This window comes from Xyrauchen texanus, chromosome 32 (assembly GCF_025860055.1).
Source record: "Xyrauchen texanus isolate HMW12.3.18 chromosome 32, RBS_HiC_50CHRs, whole genome shotgun sequence".
NCBI lineage: Eukaryota > Metazoa > Chordata > Actinopteri > Cypriniformes > Catostomidae > Xyrauchen > Xyrauchen texanus.
The window spans coordinates 36147760-36169815 of NC_068307.1; the positions used below are offsets into that span (position 1 = coordinate 36147760).

The 22056-nt window shown below is 35.5% G+C and overlaps 1 protein-coding gene across 2 annotated transcripts in view; it reads left to right on the forward strand.

The window, feature by feature from the left end:
- The first annotated feature begins 1179 nt into the window (after positions 1-1179).
- The window catches only part of cacna2d3 (calcium channel, voltage dependent, alpha2/delta subunit 3), an 81192-nt gene continuing 60315 nt past the window's right edge, over positions 1180-22056 (forward strand). For both annotated transcript variants that reach the window (XM_052101544.1, XM_052101545.1), the window contains exons 1-10: positions 1180-1381; positions 2059-2140; positions 8102-8218; positions 10051-10110; positions 14091-14253; positions 17370-17501; positions 18816-18876; positions 19399-19549; positions 20766-20840; positions 20961-21050. In XM_052101544.1, the coding sequence (XP_051957504.1) occupies positions 1254-1381; positions 2059-2140; positions 8102-8218; positions 10051-10110; positions 14091-14253; positions 17370-17501; positions 18816-18876; positions 19399-19549; positions 20766-20840; positions 20961-21050 (1059 nt within the window). In that variant the 5' untranslated portion in view covers positions 1180-1253. The remainder of the gene's footprint in view (positions 1382-2058; positions 2141-8101; positions 8219-10050; positions 10111-14090; positions 14254-17369; positions 17502-18815; positions 18877-19398; positions 19550-20765; positions 20841-20960; positions 21051-22056) is intronic.

A 22056-nucleotide genomic window follows, 5' to 3' on the forward strand; every position in this document is an offset into this window, starting at 1 on the left:
AAGTACATGTTGTTCAGTACAGTGGATAGGTGTTACAAATTTTACACCAGTGAATCTTAGGTTTATTTTCATTCAGTTTATGTAAAGGCACATACTGTTGTATATACAAAAACTAATTTACATTCCTACTATTATTGCCCAGGAAAACATTTACATGTTTTCACTGCCATTAAATTTCCTATTATAGACCTTATTTATATAGATTATAGACAAACCATTGTTTTGGGTTACAGAAATTGAAATGTATACATTGTATAAAAACACAACATATAAAACATTTTATATGTTGTGTTTTTATACAATGTAATAACATTTTATACAATGTATTAATTCCATTATTTATACCATGATCAATGGAAACATGGGTAAATAAGCTTCACGCTGCAACCACTCGCTGCAATCTACGCCCTTGCATATATGGTAAGTGAGATGTATGCCTTAGCTCCAGTGACAACTTCCCTGATTGACAGCTAGCCCCAGCCTCCCCTCCAGTAGCCTACGGAAATATAAATATAGAATAGCAATTTACGGCGGCTACAATCAGCTATACAGAATCACGCTGTGTTATCAGATATAAATAATATCACATTTATGAAAGTGAAATTTGAAATCCCGAACCATATGCCACATCGCTGCTTGACACAAAACTGGAGCAAAAACATCCTCAAATAGAAAAATGCGCGTGACCGAGGGGAAAGTTTCGCATTTAGCTCCTCTCGTGAGCGCGCTCATCTCATATATGAGGGAAACCGCACTGGATCTCAGTCCCTAGATTTACATATAGGCTTCACTGTCTCGCAGACTTCTTCTCACCCTAAACTTTTGACTTCAGTACATTTTTATTGACCTGAAAGTGTCGTTCATTATAAAATTAGCAGCTCAAATAGGAAAGAGGGAGGGCGCGCGCGTTAATTTGGCCATAATATCATAATTAGCTCTTGAGAAGGCGGGTTCGCACCAGTTATGCACCAAAGAAGCATATAAAAATCCGTTATCGCGTTAAATATTTCGAATGAACGGATAAAGAAAGCAAGGAAGGGTCGATTATTAGGAACAGGCATGAGCACGAGGTCGCGGGTTGTGTGACAGCTGGGAGGAGAGATTGAAACTCCGGAGGCAGCACGCGAACTGGGGTGGGCAGATGTGCGGGTGAATCAGCGCTCAGTGCTGTTGTTTATCCGAAGGGAGAGAGAGAGAAGAGAGCGGGAGAGACAGCCGGTTCCATTGCAGCGTGAGAATTTTGGGGGGCAAATATGCAGCATAACCGGATCATTTCTCTGATGCACGCGCGCTCCACGAGCTGCCTGCTCTTCTGGGTGCTGAGCGCGTGCTGGACGGTGGCGGAGGTGCGGGGGTCCCAATCAGAGATCCCGTTATCAGTGTGAGTAGACGAGCATGCACTCCATGTATTTATATGGAGAGAGGTTTATACTATCCTGATTTTTCAGGATCTACTTATTTCTAGAGTGCAAATATAATAGGTTTTAATTATATATGCATAATCTCTTAGTCTAAATATAAACAGAATATAAAGAAGAAGCCCTGATTTTTGCATATAAGCTTTGTCTATAAAAGAGAGATTAAAACTATCCTTTTGGTTGGTTTTGTTATATTTTTATGGTCTAGTTATTTCTAGAGTGCGAATATAAAAGGCTCCTAACAATATATGCAAATACAGAGAATCTTTATGCATATGGTATAAAATAATTGCATTTAATATTTGCCTATATATATACTTATATATATTAGAGAGAGAGAGAGAGAGAGAGAGAGAGAGAGAGAGAGAGAGAGAGTTTAAAACTATAATTTATGGTGGCTCTAGTTATTACTAAAAGAGCTACTTTTTTCTTAAGTTACCATGAATGAGAAACATAGGTATAAAAAATCTGGATCAAATGCCCCGTATACTTTTCTGTATAGAGAGTAAACAATGATCATTTATGACATTAGCTTTTGCCAACTGTTTTATTACCAATTTGTCATTATAATATTGCTCAGGTGGTATGTGGCATAATTTGTATGAATTCTGTATGATTAAAAGGGTTCTTCCCCCAACAGGGTTAAACTCTGGGCTTCAGCATTTGGTGGTGAAATAAAATCAATAGCATCAAAATACTCAGGATCTCAGCTCTTACAGAAGGTATTTCCTCCACTTACACACACGTACACTGACTGTTGCTGTACAACATTCATGTGTATAATCAGAGGCTCCTGATTGAGTGCATATGAGGTTGGTGTTTTGGATAAGGCTCATTACATTCAGTTTCTCTCCCCAAACTTTCTCTTGCACCTTCCAACCTGGATAGTTGGAAGAGACAAATAGAATAATTGAATGTGTGTATAAATGACAAAGGAGCATCTAATGATGCAGAAACTTTGGCCACACTGTGTCAGCAGAGAGACTTATATTATGAAATGAGCGCTTTAAATATTTGTCAGCGTTAAACGGTTCTGATTTTTGTGGTTTGTAAAACATTTGAAACATTTACAGGCATGAAATGTTGTACTTTTCTATATGATTGAATAAATTACTATGGTCTTTCATATTGGACTGTAAATGCTGTAAAAAGACAAGAAAAGGGTAAATCAGAAGCAGACATACAGTATAAAGCAGGCACCTAATAGCATAAAAAACACCCTTGTGTTACTAAATTATTAGATATCCAATTTTCCATTTATATCCCTTTATTACAAAGTATAGAGTAAAGATAAGATGGTCACTATAATGTTATGAGTACATACATAGTAGTGTTTTTGTTGTTACTTTGATATCATTTTTAATTTTGTATCATTTTTAATTTGATGTGGCAACGATTCCCTACTGATTACACAGAACCAGATAAGCCTACAACAGAGAAATTGGATGGACCCACAAATAATTATATTTATATTTTAATATTAAAGTTCATATCTAACAATTGCTGGTGTAACATTGTTCTGATGCAGATATAAGTATTGTTTTCATAAACTGTGTGCAGTGATGTAGATATTACTGCTATCTGAATGCAGTACGCATTGCCGTTATATACTGTACTACAGAATACACTTAATTTCCTCTCAGTTTCTATTGAAGGAAAAACAGTGATGGATGTTTGGAGATAAACCGCTCTGTCTCTCTCGCTCGCTCTCTCTCTCTGAAGTATTAATAAGTCTCTCAGTGTTGGTGTGAGATAAGAGCAGCGCTCTCACCATCAGCACACATATTATCGTTGTAATTACTTTCACACAGAATGTGTGTACGTGACTTCTTAACTGAACTAGCCTGGGTCTGTTTATAAAATAGCAGAAATAACTGAATCTGAGGCTTGGAGAATTACAGCTGAGAATTATGGCAATGTTCCTGTAATATCGTTGTGAGTGCAAGGTATAAAAACCAGTCACTGTATCTGATTCTCTCCTTTGAGTTGTGTGCAATAGAAATAATAACAGACACAGTTATTTGTGACCACAAATAGTTGTTTACCTAAAACAAAGGTATTTGGGGTTTTGGAGTTTTATTTTTCGATATGAGACCAGTGTTGTCTGATATTCTTTCATAATAAAGGAAAAGTTCACTCAAAAATATATATATATATTTTTTTTTTTACTAATTTTTTACTCACCATAATGTTATTCCAAACCTGTATGCTATTATGTGTTCTGTAAAAAACAATAGGATCATTTTTAAAGAATCTTAACACAGCTCTTTTATATAAAACAACTTATAGTGACCACAACCATGAAGCTTTAAAAAGGACAAAAAAAGGACCAAAATACTATAATTTATGTTGAAGTATTTACTATATACTATCCCTATGCCAAAGCTCTGAAATCTCATTAGCGTCTGCGAATCAAAAATGGCGTGCTGTACTACTAGGTTTAATGTCATTAGCTAGCTTTCACTCCACATGTTTTCTTTATTTGAATTTAATGGGATTTTGCAAAAACAATCCAAGATGTAAATAAAATCTCCAGAATGCCCATTAAAAACGTACACATACACATTTACTGATTTATTCCAATGTAATTTATGATGATAAACCGCAAGTAATATATTACATTTAATAAAAGAGCCACAGTTGCTTCAACTTCCATTTACATTTCTATTTTGCACTAATTTCCCTAGAAGTGACTATTTTGTTTTATTAAATACATGGGATGGGAACGCTGCTTTATTTGCAAATTGTTATTGCTATATTCCGAAATTGGCCTAATTTTGTCTGTTCCTCACACAAAGCTATAGTATTGCTTCAGAAGACTTGTAATATAGCACATATGTCCTGTGGACTATATATTTTACAAGATTTTATGTTGTTTTTCTGTCCATTTTGGAGCTTGACAGACATGGTCACTGTTGTTGTATGGGAAAAAACTGTGTAAAGATTCTTAAAGATATCTATTTTTGTCTTCCACTGAAAAATTAACAGAATACAGTTTTGAAACATAATGAGGTTGAGTTAATGAAGGCCACAAGTAAATAATAACAATAGACTATTAATGTCTATTGTGTGTTTTTATTAGAAATCTGTTCCCATTCAGTTCTAAAGTTAATCTTCAACCCTAAGTCCACATCCACGCTAATCTGTTTTAGTTTAAAAACTTCTTAGGTCATTGTTTTCCAAAGTATGAGGTTAAGGAGAACGGTTTGGAAAGTCCCCATTTTCAGTGCTGTTCCAGTATGGATGATAGCTGTAAACCTAGTAAAATGAATCCATTGTGTACGTGGCCTAAGTGTTAATAACACTGATATATATATATAAATATATTTATGTATGATTGTAACTAGAGGGCGAAATGCAACTGTTATATCCACATCCACTCGGAGATGGTGAAACGGTTGTGTTTTCACCTGTCAATCCTTGATGCTCTATGGCAGTTTGGGCATTCCAAGATGGCCGCTCGAACACTTCCAGTGGCTTCACCTCCTGCTGGCAGTTTAATGTTGTGTCAGCGATACAGATTTATATATATATCAATGGTCAATAGTGAACTTGTTCCATCATCCAACCAATAATTCCTCTTACATTTACACATTGTAAAATGTCCCAGCCATTTGTGTTCTCTCTTCATTGCTATTTCTGCGTATGTTTGCACTTTTTCCCATCATCTTGTTCAATGGGCGTGACCAATGGGTGGGGCACAAGGCCAATAAACTGTCTTTCAGAAGAGCTGGAAGCAGAATGGGAGGGATGAGGCAGCAGGTCGGTTCATTAAGGATGATCATTAAGGGTGATCATTAAGCTTGTTATGCAAAATTACCTGATTTTTACACAAAGGAGGAAAAACAGCCATACAAATGCCACCCTTTGTTGATTCCAATTGTTTCAGTGCTTAAAGTTCCACAACACAGCAACAAAATAATGGATTGTACAAATACATTACCACTAAGCATCCTTACAGTGAACAATTTTGCAGCATCTGTAGAATATTATGGCAAAACCTTGTTAATGTCTTGTCCAAAGTATGCGTGGGAACATACAGAAGAGTCTAGTACATGCCCCGGGACTATTTTGGGACGATCATCACTATTGATGAGTGCAGTATTAACGGTTTTGATTATTGCTTTTCTGGGCTGGGGAGAGTGCCGGGACAGAGGGTGAGGGGTGGAGAGGCAGGACAGGCGTGAAATGAACTGTTCCACCTCAATAACTCTCCATGGTCTCTCTCTTAAAGGGGTAATTTGCTGTATGGAGTTGAGATGTGCGTGTGCGAAGGGGGTGATGGTACTGGAAACATGTTTGGGGTGAGATGTGCGAGAGTGTTTTTACGTGGAATTTGATATCCTACTGTCTTTGAAAAACGGAATGAGATTGTATAAGAATGGAAAAGAGAAAGTGTACATTAGGTCCTTCAACTGGTCATCATTACTTTTAAGAACATTTTTTAATTAGCATTACTTAGTTGGATATATATTTTTTAAATAACAGGTCTACTGATAATTTATTGTTAATATAATATAATTATATTATTAGTCATTATTATGTATTGTAATTGTTTTATTATATTCATAATTAAACTTTTTATTTGTATATTTGTAGGCTAACTTTTATTCATAATTTTTATCAAAAGCAGAAATACAACAATAATTCAAAATCAGTTCAACAGGTTAAAGAAAAATAATCTAGTATTAGGCGAGACAAAAAAATCTCGATTTTTTTAGCATCTCTTTCAATATCTTGCTACTTTTATCAAATTTTTTGCTTCACTAGTTCATTTTAAACGGTCTTGCGGTGTGACAAAATTATTTTTATTTTAATATTCCATGTAGTCTCTCATTTAATATGATCATAAAAGATACATGGATAATTATTATAAATGAATTAGCAAAATGTTCTTTAAAATATTTTTAGATGTTATCATTTTAGTTGAAGTCACACCACGGGACATGTCAACTTTCCAAAAATATTCCATGTCAACTATCTATATCTGTTTTGCTAAGTGAAATCTTATTTTTATCATTTAGCTTTTTGAAAGTAAAAAATGACTTTGTGAGTGTGTTCACATAGAATTCAACATTGTCTCGCATATATTTCGCTAACAGAAGAGTATACAGTATATCTGTTTGTGTGTGTGTGTGTGTGCGTGTGTGTGTGTGTGTGTGTGTGTGTGTGTGTGTGTGTGTGTGTGTGTGTGTGTGTGTGTGTGTGTTTATCAAAAAGGCTTTTTTACAGCTTAAAGTGTTGTAATGTGTAAAATGTGTTGTAAGGCCTCTGGTTTTTAATACCTGAGTGTGCCTGAATAGTCTTAATATCACAATGCCCTTTGAGTGGTGTTGCATCAGTTGTCGCTTGTTCTGCAGACTCAGCGTTGTCAGTGGTGTAGTTCATTATCCTGACTCGCCCAGGCTTGACAACTTATTATCTTTCTCCTCAATTCTGACTCCATTTCAATTACACTCCAACAATGCGTGGCCCTTTCGACAAGCCACGCCCAGCTTCCCCAAAGCAGCCCACCCACAACGCTTTCTAACGACCAATAACAGACATTGCAGCAGCAGCTCCACCAATGACGGACACAAGATTGAGCGGGAGAATATTTATTATCAGCCAATCAGAGCGCGGCTGCTGTCAACGAGAGGCGCAGCACTGCAATCGCTTATCAGAATTCTTGAGACTTGTGGCAGTAATTCGAAGAGGAACGACAAGATGTAATAACGCAAAGACAATGAAAAGCACAGGTCATAGATATTTGTGGAGGCCTGCGTTTCCTGCCCCCGTCTGGCCATTACTGTCTTGCGTCATGCTTTTTTTTCCATTTGTCTCGTCTCTCAGTCTACCAATGCCACACACGACTGCCTCCGCCAGATTTGCATACGTCTACATTTCACTTTTCAGTTCACTACACAGATCACTATTTACTGATCATTGACAAATGAACGTGTCATACAGTTTATTGATTTTGTATATCATCAGACAAAAAGAAAAGATCATCTTGGGTCCCCCACCTTTAGGCTACAAATATTTATTGGTTAACATTAGTACAAATATTTTAGAATTTACAATTTATACAAAATTTTGAGAAACGGGAGATTTTTTGTTGTTGTTACATTATTAGGTAACTAGATAACAATATAATATGTGATATTATGTGACGATTTTTAAACTACAAGGAGAAATAGGCTACACAGCATAAATATTGTCCGTTTAAGCGCTTTTTATTGACCATCAGAATAAACTCTTCAGCAGGATTTAAAAGGGAACTCGACATATTGCTCCGCTAATATTAATGGAAATAAATCCGTTTTCATGTTGCCTTATTAATGTGTGTGATATCGTTGTGATTTTAATTTTATAATGTTTCCAATGTGTTTATTTAGATTTATAAGTAAATAGCTTAGGCTACATTTCTAGTTTCTATTAGTCTTCAATTGCAATATGCTGCATTAAACCATGTAATGAGTTTTTACAAGTGTTAACTGACTTATAGAGAACTTTGTGCGAATTATTATTATTATTATTTTTTGTCTTCTGTGTTTAACCAGCCTTGGGCGCTCGCGCGCGCGCGCGCACGCACACACACACACACACACACACACACACACACACACGCACATTCATTTCATCTGTATTTCAGACTGCAGGTTGCGTTGACTTTTTTTTTTATTTTTATTTTTTATCTTTAGAAATACAAGGAATATGAGAAGTCGGTGCGAATAGAGGACATCGACGGTGCAAAACTGGTGAAAAATCTGGCGCAGAACATGGAGGAAATGTTTCGGAAGAAAGCAGAGGCCACACGAGTAAGTATTCACTTTGACTGTAGACCGTTATTTAAATTAAAATAATTTTAAGGAAAAGAAGTTCTCAGATGCATTGGTTCGGTTTTAGCAATATCCCAAGCAATATTAAAGCCTTAATAAAAATGACTAGCGTATAATAAATTAGGCCATTAATAAATAATAATAATAATAATAATAATAACGTATTATTATTATTATTATTATTATTATTATTATTATTAAAATTTTAGATGTTTTGTTTAGCCTTTTGTGTAAGAATTCTGCTCAAATTGTTTAAATGTTTTTCTCTGCATTTTCCATCACTCGTTTATTGTCTTTGATGAGCATCTGATACGACTATGATATTTATTATAACGTGTTAAAACACATCTCGATTGAAGCTTCTCCCTTCTATATAGAACACCGTGTATACTTTCCCGTTATAACCAGTTCGTGTCAATATTGTTTAGAGAGGTACACACAGCCCAGTGTGTCCACAGCCCATTTAATTGCCTGTGTGTGTGGAGTGTGTGGAGGAGATAGTGTTATCTAACTCCTGCAGATACACACTGTCATTGTCCCTCGAAGTTTATGATGCAGTGAAAGGTGAAAACAAAATCATGAAATAGCCTAGGCTACACCTCATCCATGTGTACTTGAGAAAACTAATGCACGTGTAACCTATGCAAAATAAATGTAAGCTACACTTTTGCCGAACTTGAAAGCAGTGGATGCAGTTTACAGAAACGTAGGCTCCGAATGTTGTCTTTGTATTTCATGAGAAAATAATGATATAAATAAAATAAGTTATTAAGACATTTTCGGTTTTATGCTTGATCTATTATAATTTCCGGACAGCACTCTGTTCCTCTCGCTCAACACGTTCTCTGAAAAAATAATGTAACCTAATTTTAATTTTATTATTTTACAGAACAGCTAGGTGTAATATTTCTAGAGGGTGTTTATAAAGTTGGCACAAAACCTTGTTTTTGTTTATATAATTTCCTCGAAACACGACAGATATTAATTATTTTTCCTTAAGCGCTTTGTGGATTGGAAGCAATTATAGCACCATGTAACTAAACCTGCACGCCAGCACTTTTCAATGAGGACAAAGCATTGTCCTTTACACAAACACGCGCGCGCAACCGAGTTGGGCTCAAGAAAACAACCCGCCAAAAGAAATAATCTAGCATGTTTACAAAGAGCAGGTAAAGATCAAATTGCTCTGTTTTTCTTTTAAAGGATCACATTATCACTTTCATTTATAAATCACTATATAATTCCTAATAGATCAATTGTCCATGTACTCAATATAAATAGAAAATATGAATCAAAGTTTCATTACATTATTAATTAGCCTATATAAATAGTGGACCTACTTTATATTGTATATGTAATTGTGATACAATGTACTTATTATGTACATAGATGTTGTTGCATTGTAATTACATTTAAAGTGCTTGCATTTATTTGTAGTTACACTGTTAACTTTACTCCTCAACCTCAGTAGCAGCAAATGTGGGAATTTTTCAGAACAACATATAGTTACACAGTAAATGCATAGTCTTGTATGTATTTAATGTTAGTACATAGTAGTTAAGGCCACCTAAAATAAAGTGTAAACTGAATAGTTATATATACATGTGTGTGTGTGTATATATATATATATATATATATACACACACACACACATATGATAGCTATGAAAGTTATTATACATGCTTTAATACAAGCCTTTAGACATATCTAAAGACTATTATAACAAAGCTGCATGATTTTATTCAATTTTATAACCTGCTACATGGGACTATTCCAAGTTTCTATTGTTTTATGTGTCATGTTACTTATAGAGGCTTGTAGAAGCAGCAGAGGAAGCTCATCTACAGCACGAGGAAAACCCTGACCTACAGGTGAGAGAGTGTGTCATACACAGTATGTATCTGCAGCATTATAAAGGGGAACTTTCAGCACCATGGACAGATCTCTATTCAGAAAGTGTCAAAGAAAAAAAAAAAAAAAAGATTCAATGTATTGGAATGGAACATGACTGTAATTAATTTTGTTTGGTAATCATATTATATACAGTATGTTATATAATTTATGATATCATTATTGTATGTTAATTATATTAATGTTTCATTTTTTGTCTGGAGAATATTATACAGAATATAAAATCATTTTAGGGGATATTTTATGGTGTAGCCATTGCATTCATTGCAACAATGTTGTGGCCTTGCTCTAGGCAAATATCCTACACGTGACCTCCAGCTTAGTTATTGAAGTGAATTATATTTATATATATATATATATTTATGTGTTGGAAAGATTAATGACTTCATGTTGGCTGCGCTATTCAGGGACAAATGGAAAATTCACTGAAGCAAAATATGTTTAAAATAATGGTATCCCCCCTCAAATAATGAATACATGCAATCATGCTCTGGTACGTAGGAATATATTTCCAACATTTAATAAACTATAAATGTTTTAATCCACATAATTAATTACAGCAAAAGAGTGGGTTTGCAGCTTCTGTATTTCAATAAGCAGTTTTTAAAATACTAACAAATCCTTGGCAACATTTAATGTCTAAATGTAACTGATACTAAACAGAACATTACACCCAAGGATGTTTATTTTAGAGCTGCAAACTCTCTTTTTTTTACACACTAATTTCAGATCAGTACTGTTGATTAAAGATAATGATGTATTTATAATTAATCTGATTAATCAGACAGGCAGACAGACAGACAGACAGACAGACAGGCAGGCAGGCAGGCAGGCAGGCAGGCAGGCAGGCCGGCAGGCAGGCAGGCAGGCAGGCAGGCAGGCAGACAGACAGACAGACAGACAGACAGACAGACAGACAGACAGACAGATAGATAGATAGATAGATAGATAGATAGATAGATAGATAGATAGATAGATAGATAGATAGATAGATAGATAGATAGATAGATAGATAGATAGATAGAAAGATAAAAGAATATCATATTTTAGCAAACATCTTCATTGATATTTCAAAATAAGACAAACAGACAAACATTTCAAGGATACTTAAAAAAATGAGTGCGGAACCGTGTGTAATATCATCAATTACAAATACTTGGTAGGAAAAATAAATAAATAACCATAAATACACCAAATATGCATTGAAAAGAAATAGTGTGGTTTCACTTGTGTGGTTACAGAAAAACACACCTTTCAGTAAATACTCTGATTTTATAGAAGTTCTGGCTCAGAACCCAATGAGACCGGCACTCAGTCAGGTGTAAAGCTCCTGCTGTTTGTTGATAACCCTCAAAAGCTTGTCGCAGTACTGTCAGAAATGCTGAGTGTGGAGCATTTCTCCTCTGCCTCACAACCCCCCCCCCCCACCAGGGGTGTATCACCAGAGCGCCCAGCCGTGGTATGAGCTGTCATTGCTCCCCCCCCCACACCTCCAAACATGAGCGTTTAGCCAAGCAGTGCAATGTGCACACACACACAACACTTAATGGTAAACACAAAGGTGTAACCAAGTACACCGATAGATAGCCTTTTTTCACAAAATGACCTCTGGTCCAGTAAAGTGAGAGGTAGTTTAATCATGCCGTGCCTCTGGACATGAACTAAATGTTCTTTATAGTTTGAACATAAAGTGGGTTTCCAGCATACAGTTTTGTAGCTGTAGAGTTCATACAATTTTGTTTAATAGCATAAACACACTTTTTATGCATACATCAGTGTTTCCCTTTGGAAAGAAAAAAACAGGTAACACTTTACAATGCAACAATTGCAAGGCTGTTTATCCCTTTAAGCTCGGGTGGGGCGACCAGCCTATTTGTTTTGCTCACAGACTAACATATAGCATGTAATAGCTAAGTATATTTCTCTGATAATTAGGTTTGTGTTGCTTATATTCTGCGTTTTCACTTATAATCTTGCAAAAAATAAACAACATAAAATATCACATAACATTACTTAGAGGAGGCGATTATCTTTCAAAAAAGCCCACACACAAGGTAATCAGATGCAAAGATCATTAGATAATCCATATGAAGCTCAAAGTTACATATGGCCACCAGGAGATGGCGCCAAGTAAATGACACAGAATTGATGCAGACTCATTGTGTCAAAAGGCACTAATTCTATGATCTCATTACTAAAATCATGTCTCCATGATATGCATAGCTATACTTATTGTTGTGTTTTCATGTGTAATTCGTTTTTTATGTACAATTATTCTGTTTTATTTGTTATAGAGGCTTTTGGACACTTGGAGGTGTTTCACTTTGATAAATAATTATTTCATGCTATACATTTTTTATTGCTTTGTCAAATCAACACCAAAATTTTCTCAGACACAGTTGACGTGATTGAGAACAAAACAATAGCAGTTTTTCGGAGCCACCATATTTACACCCAGATATATGTATATATATATATATATATATATATATATATATATATATATATATATATATATATATATATATATATATATATATATATATCAATATCAAATATGTCAAATAAAAAAAAAAATTAAAATATTTTTTATCAAGTACAAATTTGCAGCGGTGTGAGACACCCAGAAGCCCTTGCACTTGAATAAATTATGTATGTTTGGTCTTGACAAGGGAACTTATAGAGAAATGCAATAATTGTTATTTAAACCAATGTAGTTCTAATTCTTATGACTATTGTTGTTGTTTTGTTGTAGCTGGTTTATAGTTGTAATTTGTGTGAAGTCACGATTAGGGTGATTAGTGTTACCTTTGGTGAACTTTCAGCCTGTTATATATACAGTAACTCATTCTTCTCTTTTCATTTTTTCCTTTACAAAAGTGCAGAATTATGTGCACTAAGAAGTAATGAGAAGAATCCAATGTGCCATTTGGCTGACCGAGATTGCAGTCATAAATATACTGTATAAGACGTGCTATAACTCAATTTAAACAATTTAATAAAAACTACGATACTTTAATCACAGTTGAGTTAAGTTTACTTGTAACTAGTAAACTGTACTTAAATAATTAAGTTCACTTTACTTGAGCCAAATAAGTATGTTTACTTAGAAAAAGCATGAAAACTGATTGCTTTAACAATTCTAAGGTCATCTAATTATGTAAAATAATATTATTTTATTACACCATTATAGTACTAAATATGTAAAATAATATTGTTATTTGTTAATGCGTTAAGTATCATGAACAAATGTTAACAACTAGAACCTTATTGTAAAGTGTTACCAAAACACAAATGAGATTTCTTTAATTTCTCAGATGTTTCTCCTAGACAGCAATGAGATTAAATGGAGAGCAAATATAGAGCTCCTGATTTACATTTTATCCTGAGAAAAACCCCAGTAATCTTACTTGTATCTTCTCAGGATTGTCAGAACAGATCCCAACAATGTCTTCAACTCTGCTCAGATTTGCCAGATACCAAAGTTTGCATTCAAAAGTCATTATGAACTCAAACATTCTCATCTGATTCTTCCAACAGAAAAGTATCTGAGCTATACCATCCACATTCAATTTACAGATCTATACGCTTACTGTATGTCAAAAATGGTCAAATTTGTGTTTACTTTTTATTTATTGTGTTTACTTACCCAAGCAAGTTTAGAAGAAATTTCTGAGACAAAGTTGACTTAAAATGAAACAAAAGTTAGTTAAAGTCTTTGTGAGCTTTGAAAAAGCAAACTCTGAGCAATACAATGTTGCATTATAAAAATGGCCAAAAACACTAGTGAATGAACTTTAGTAATATTTTAATATATTATTTTATAAATAATTATATATTATATGCCAATATAAAACTTTTTCATAACTTTTTCACTCTTTCTGTGACACGTTCCATAGGGAGTTTATTTGAATTTTATTTGTTTTTTGTTTTTGTATAGTACGAGTATTTCAACGCAGTGCTGATAAATGAAGTGGGTGAGGATGGGAACAGTGTGGAGTTGGGAGGAGAGTTCATCCTGGAACCTAACGATCATTTTAATAACCTGTCCGTCAACCTCAGCCTCAGCGTGGTCCAGGTGCCAACCAACATGTATAATAAAGGTAATGCTCCCTGCTTTTACCTGGGTGTACAGAATGTGAAGTACAATGTTACCTGACACAAAATCAGCGAGTGTTTTATTTAGTGTTAATTTGAGAAAATTGGGAAATAATTGTGGTAATTTATCCAGACTATTTAAGAGACTGAGAAAGCAATAAACTGGAATAAGAGAAAGTATTTTAACATTAAAAAACTTTCAAATTACACATTTTAGCTTTAACATTGAAAGTATTACAAATGTTTTAAGGAAGTTGGCTAATAAGCTAAAACAAAATGAAGTAAGCCATTTATAGACTGATTTTTCAAGTGTAAATATTGTGGTTCTGTGGTACTTTCAAAACTTTAACCTAACCAAAAGCATTAGTTTGGGGCAGGACTATGTGTTTGGCTAGATAGAGAGAGATAGAGTTCATGAAACCTCTATTTGATGCCCCTAATGTGCAGAAATTACACATTTCACCAAGCTTTGAATGCTGCATATTGGTATTTTATGTCCACCGTGGAAGATAGCCCCTCTGCTTCCCAATAGAAAGTGACCATTAATACATAGTGATAGATAGAGAGAAAAGGTAAGTATTGTGTCATAGAGCAGTGGGAATAGTCAAGCACCTCAGGTCATTCTGAAGTTACTGATCCAAGAACAAACTTCTCAGTGTCACTGCAGCACTATGGGTGAATAACTACCTGGGGACGATGCAATGAACAAAGCCAAGGGCTCAATGTCCCAGTGAAAAGTGCGAGTAGAGCGTAATCACTCTTAAAGTAGCTGTTCCTTTGTGATCTGTGGAAGCTGCAGTGGGCGCTCACGCAAGCTGGATGCGCCTCGTCCCTTTGTGTGCACCCGTAATGGCCTTTCATTGGCATCGCTTTGTGTGCTGGAGGACAAAGGAGAGAGGTTTTTATGTATTCAGGTTGGACTGCGAGCTGAAGGAGGGGTGGAACTAGGATGGTGTGATTTAACTGCTCTGCTTGTGTCTTGTTATACCACAAATCTAATTAGGGTTAAAGGCCAAATTAAACTGTTTTAACAATTATTGCTAATTATGTTTGTAATTATTTTGTACTCTGTAACTCTTATCTATCTCTATATACTGTGTACAGTTTTGGACACTTAAGCCACACTTTCAAATATATGAATGTCATTGCATTAGATAACACAATATCATACCAATTGCCTTTTTTATTTTTATAAAGATAGCACAAGGACACTTTCCAGTATATCATTTCATAAAAAGTATTTTGTAATGTTTTAATTGATTAAACAATAGATATACTGTTTAAAATGAAGACTGAAAATACTTTGGCACTTATAATATATGTGATGAACTATACCTGTAGACAGGGCGGACTGGGAATAAAAAGTGGCCCTGGACTTTTTGGCCCAGAGCGGCCCACCAAACCCTGCCACACATCACACACTGGCTCATTTATTGAATTTCCAGCTCAATTAAAAAAAAACTTTGTGGAAAAAATAAATTCTATTGACTGCTAGTCATGGCAACGGGCTCCACCAGTGCATTTTTATAACTTTAAAACACATAAAACTAGATTTTTTTAGAGAAAGCACTAAAAATAAGCACTTTATTGCTCAGACAAATAACATTTTTCCCATTATACAGATGTTTGGTTAAAATGCACATGAAAGTACAAGGGAAAGTGTACATATATAAATGTGAAATTAATAATAAACATTTCTCTTAAAGTGTTGATCTTTGAAGATATTTTACAGATTATTTGCTAATATTTTCATTCTCATCTTTATATCTTCAATTTTATTTTCTTCCCCAGATTATTCTTGAGAAAATGTGAAAAGCTATTTTTTTAAACAAAGTAAGCCTCAAAGTCTCGAATTGCCACAAAATAATCGTATTTTCTGTATTTTTATCAGGCATGAGCATTATTAAGCAAGCAGCACTTCAACTCCCTGTGTTATGAATAAATTATGCAAATGACTATGTACTGGTCATAGCTTTACTGTTTGTAGATTGTATATATACACTGCTGTTATTGTATTTGTTTTAACGTGCAATTAATTGTCATTTTGTGATTATTTAGAGCTCATCTTATCCTTAATATGTTGTTTTTGGTTATCACCATTATTGTGATTTGTATGTCAAAATCAAGCATACACAGTGAAAATAGGTAATGTATTCAAATGAATATGCGGCACAATGTGTAAGTTAATTCAAAATAGAGGTTGTATAATTATTTCAAAATGAAAGCCATTGAATGGCTTTACCTTCATTAAATATTCACTCTGTAATGGGATCTGCGTGGGCATGATGGAGCCAAGGGCAGCTGCCTATTTTGCCTGTAGGACAGTCCGGTACTTGCGTAGCAACAGGCCGGCCCATGTTACCCAACGGCCCACCGGGAAAACACCCGGTGCTCCAGATGGCCAGTCTGCCCCTGCCTGTAGATACTCTGCTAGGACACCTGTATGAACTTGATGGGAACGTCATACATTTACCAAAATCCCTTTGACACCAGTTGGTTAAAAGTCATAACAAAAATTTACTTGATTTGACATTCATGCATTTTTAAGTGTGCCTTCAAAATGCTTTTTGGGATGAATGTACACTCACTGGGCACCTGTGCACCTACTTATTCATGTGATTATATAATCAGCCAATCATGTGGCAGCAGTGCAATGTACAAAAAATCATGCAGATACGGATCAGAAGCTTCAGTTAATGTTCACATCAACCATCAGAATGGGGAAAATTTAGATCTCAGTGATTTCGACCATGGCTTGATTGTTGGTGCAAGACGGGCTAGTTTGAGTATTTCTGTAACTGCTGATCTCCTGGGATTTTCACACACAACAGTCTCTAGAGTTTACTCAGAACTGTGCCAAAAATAAAAAACATTTAGGGAGCGGCAGTTCTGCGGATGGAAACACCTTGTTAATGAGCTTGCCTTTGTGCTGACAGACAATTGTAGTGAGCAGAATAGCATCTCAGAATGTACAACACGTTGAACCTTGAAGCGGATGGGCTACAATAGCAGAAGACCATGTCTGGCAATTTATTAGGATGATAGTGTTCCTAATAAGGTGCTCAGTGAGTGTATGTCCTTTTCTATCTCTTTTACTCTTTTTCTCTCTTCGTTCTTTTAGACCCTGATATAGTTAATGGAGTCTATTGGTCGGAAGCCTTGAACAAAGTTTTTGTGGATAATTTCAAAAGAGACCCATCACTTATTTGGCAATACTTTGGAAGTGCTAAAGGTTTTTTCCGACAATACCCAGGTGCGTAATGTGTGTGGAATGTCAGTGCTTGAAATTGATGAAGATCAAACTGGCTGATTTCGCTAATGTTTTAATTTTACAGACCATCAGATAGGACAAAAAGGAAAATTCATTCCATTAATCAAAGCCTTTGCTGGAGTTATATAATTAAATCACATCTTAGTCTTGTGGCATTACTGTAGTGAATTTACATATGTAATCTATACCTGTGCTAAATGCATGACAATGTGGTTAAAGAACTCTGTGGAGATGTACCCCTCTGTCCACAAACTAAATGTATAAAACTGTAAACGGTAAAGCATTAAATGACAAGTGTAACAGTTAAGGTTTGGCAAGGAGGAGACGGGAAACGGCTGAACAATAAACATAAACTTTTAGTGCATGAATGAACTTAAAACAACATAAAATATAAGGACACAGACACACATGCAACGTGGCCACGTGCATCTCGCTCTCTCGAACCGGCGTCTCCAGCTGCCCCTTATCTCGCTCTCCCGCTGTTCAGCTGGCTCCATGACGGCCTGGCCACACTCTTCTCCTTGTCACAATCCTCCCCCACCCGATTCAGGCTTGGGCACCACCGGTCTGACTAACTCCCTCCCATCTCTTGGGGGGAGACGCTGCCCTTCCGGCCGTTCTGTCAGCTGGTGGCCCACCCACCTCCTGTGAATCTGGGGGAAACATGAGGGGAGGCGTGGGGAGAGGGAAAGGCAGAGTGGAGACATACGGAGGGAGAGAGAGAGGATAGAGGGAAGAAATGGCTCGCCAGCTCCCGGAAACGCTGTTGCCCGGTCCTCAGCCGCTCCTCTGCCATCTGTCGGACGCCAGCTCGCACCTCCCCTGGCGGCCGGCAGCGACCCCTCCTTCCCCAGGCAGACGGATGCAGCTACTCCCCTGGCGGATGGTAGCAGCGAGGACTCCGCGACAGCGCATCCCTCCTTCCTGCCGGGTTTCGGCACCACTTTAACAGTATAAGGATGGGCAAGGAGGAGGCTGGAACCGGCTGAACAATAAACATAAACTTTGAATGCATAAATGAACTTAAAACAACTTAAAACATAAGGACACAGACACACATGCAATGCGGCCACATGCATCTCTCTCTCGAACCGGCATCTCCAGCTGCCCCTTATCTCGCTCTCCCACTGATCAGGTGATTCTGCGCCAGCATTGCTCCATCACAGCCTGGCCACGCCCTCCTCCTCGTCACAACAAGACTTGAAAATAAATTATTCTGAGATACAAAGATATTTAGATTTAAATATTTATACATATAAAATGAGAATAAAGATCTTTATGCATGTTTGTCTTAAGGTGTAAAGTGGCATCCAGATGAACATGGAGTCATCGCATTTGACTGCAGAAACAGAAAATGGTATGTTTCAGAATTACACCTTATCTGATTTTATATTTTGAGTCATTGTTTGCAGTTTTACAAATATTTTGTTTAAAAGAATAGTTCTAAAAAAAAAATAAATCGGTCATCATTTACTTACCCCAATGATGTTCTAAACCTGTATGACTTTCTTTCTTCCATGGAACGCAAAATGAGATGTTAGGTAAAATGTTACTCTTAGTCCCTATTCAATTTCAATGTATAAAATAAATAAATAAGAAAGAAAGAAAAAGAAAAAGATGCTGATGATAGAAATATACCTTTAAATTATTTATTATCCTTTTTTACTTGTTTATTTGCATATGTTTAGATTTTTCATGAAACACATTATTGCAATAAATCCTGACCTACTGTATCATTTTAGCTCACCCTAAGGAAACAGGAATAATCTGGACACAATAATTATATTATATTATATTATATTATATTATATTATATTATATTATATTATATTATATTATATTATATATGAACCCCTTTATTCCAATGTTTGTGTCTCAGGTATATCCAGGCAGCCACGTCTCCTAAAGATGTGGTGATTCTGGTGGATGTCAGTGGCAGTATGAAGGGTTTAAGGTTGACTATAGCTAGACAGACAGTCGCTTCCATACTGGACACGCTGGGAGATGACGATTTTTTCAACATTATTGCAGTGAGTTAATCTGAAGAAAGTGTTTATATGAATTATCATTGGTTAAATGCTTGAGATTTCTGTGATGAAATTGTCATGACACTCTCAGTAAAAGTTCGATTTCAGTCAGACTAAAACAATAATTTGTCTTTTTAAAAATGTAATGTAAATGCTTTAGTCCTACTGAAATCACACCAGTCCGAATTTTGTGAAGTCTGACCTAGATAATACATTTGTAGCTCGGCTTCATCCAGCATGTACACACATCAATTGGACCACAATTGGCCTCGGCATTGTGCACATACATGCTCCCAAGACTAAAGTGACGCACAACATGTATTTAATGCTTCCTCAGCTGACATCTTTCCTTTAAATATTAGAATGCGCATGTGTACTTGGAGACAGTTGAAGACTGTAGCTCTACTATGCAAAAACTTGCTGTATCTCAATTATAACTTTGCATGTAAGCATGCTGTGTATTTTTATTTTTATTTTATCTAAAGTGCTTTAAAGCTGTTTTATATATATATATATATATATAATTGTATTCTTCCTTGAGGCCCAATAAAGATTTTTGTCAAAATTGGAAAACAATCATATTTTCAGTTTTCATTACCATTTTCTGCCCTTTCACTGACAAGCCATTTATTGAATTATTTGCTGTTTACTTTTTTATTTTTTAAATGCTCTCTTTGCATTCAAAATGAGTAACATATTTTATTCATTATTAATTTATATAGAACCTATATCATATAACACTGAACAGTTTTTGTTTTTCAAAGGATCAAGATGAATTGGAAATACTTTACAATAAGTTTCCATTTGTTAACATTAGTTATTGCATTAGGTATCATGAACTTACAATTAATGAAATGAAATTATTTTTTACAGCATTTATTAATGTTTGTTAATTAATCTAGTTAATAAAAATGCAATTATTCATTGTTGTTTCATAGTGCATTAACTTATGTTAACATATACAACTTTGATTTAAAAAATGTATTACTGTATGTTAAAATTAAAATAAACCAAGATTAATAAAGCCTGTAAAAGTATTGTTCATTGTTAGTTCATTTAAACTCATATTGTTAACTATTGTTAACAAATGGAACCTCGTTATAAAGTGTTACAGATGAATTTGCCATTTTTTCATAAAGTACTGTATGTCTCCTAACACATTTACGTAACACATTTTCATTTAAAATGCTATAATAATGTTCACTGTGTGTGTTCCCAGTACAACCAAGAGATCCATTATGTGGAACCTTGTCTAAACGGTACACTCGTTCAAGCTGACAGTACTAATAAGGATGTATGTCTTTCTTTTATTAAACAATGGCCAACACTTTCTGTCTGTAATTGCCTCATTCTCAATTAAATTACGACTCCTAAAACATATCTAAAAGCCATTCTTCATGTTCTTATTCAACAGCACTTTAAAGAGCATCTGGACAAGTTATTTGCCAAAGGAATCGGGCTCCTGGGCAATGCCCTGAGTGAAGCTTTCACGATATTAAATGAGGTGGGTAAAGATTACCATAGTAGTGAGATTACAGCGGTCTTGTATCATTAGTAGTTTTGGCCTTCATAGTTTTGGTGCATGCTGAACGTGTGTGTGTGTGTGTGTGTGTGTGTGTGAGAGTATGCATTCCGTCTGCTGGTTCTGCAACGCTGCAACGATCTCGCTGTTCTACCCCCTCTGCACGACACCTCTATCTCTCCCTGTGATTAATTGTGGTAATTGGCAGAGTTGATTAATAAGCTGATGAAAGAAGGCAATTGTAGACGAGATAGTGCTCAGTTGCACCCTTTATCTCTCTTTTCTCAGGCCGCTATTCTCGCTCAGATAGGGAGGAGGGGAGATGTAGAGAGACATGAATGAGGATGGGGTTATATCTGTATTTGTCACATTCATTAGAGTCAGGCCATTAATATGGTAATCGTAAAACCCAGTGTCCGGGCCCCTTTAAATGACTGCATGTGTTTGTGTCTGATTGGTCGTAAGTGAAAAAAATAAATTAGATGCAGCAGTCTTTTAAGTTTTGGAATGACGTCATGTACTGCATCGCAATAATGATTGCTTGGTGTAAAAGACAACAATGGAAAATACCAAAGCCTGATTATTATCAGAATGCAGGTTGGGCAGACAGTGAAACAACTTCTTCTAAGAAAATATCTTCATAGCCTATTCAAATTCCTATTCCAATTAACCATTAGTTTTTATGCTAAGCATGTCATGAAGATTTGATCACATCTTGCTAATCAAATGTGATTGAGCAACTTTCTGCAAGCATATTTGGTAATAATTGTGCACAAACAGAGTAATCATTTGGTATAAAACTAGATTAGCATTTTATGAAAGAAAAACTAGTGCTTGCAATGCATCAATACTATCCTTTTAGTTTTTGGTAAAATGACAGTTGAAGTTGTAATCCCAAATACAGGGAGAAAGAGAGAAAGAGAAAGAGATATACAATAGATGTAGGCTGTGAATCGATTAAAATTCTTAAAACGAATTCCACAGTTTT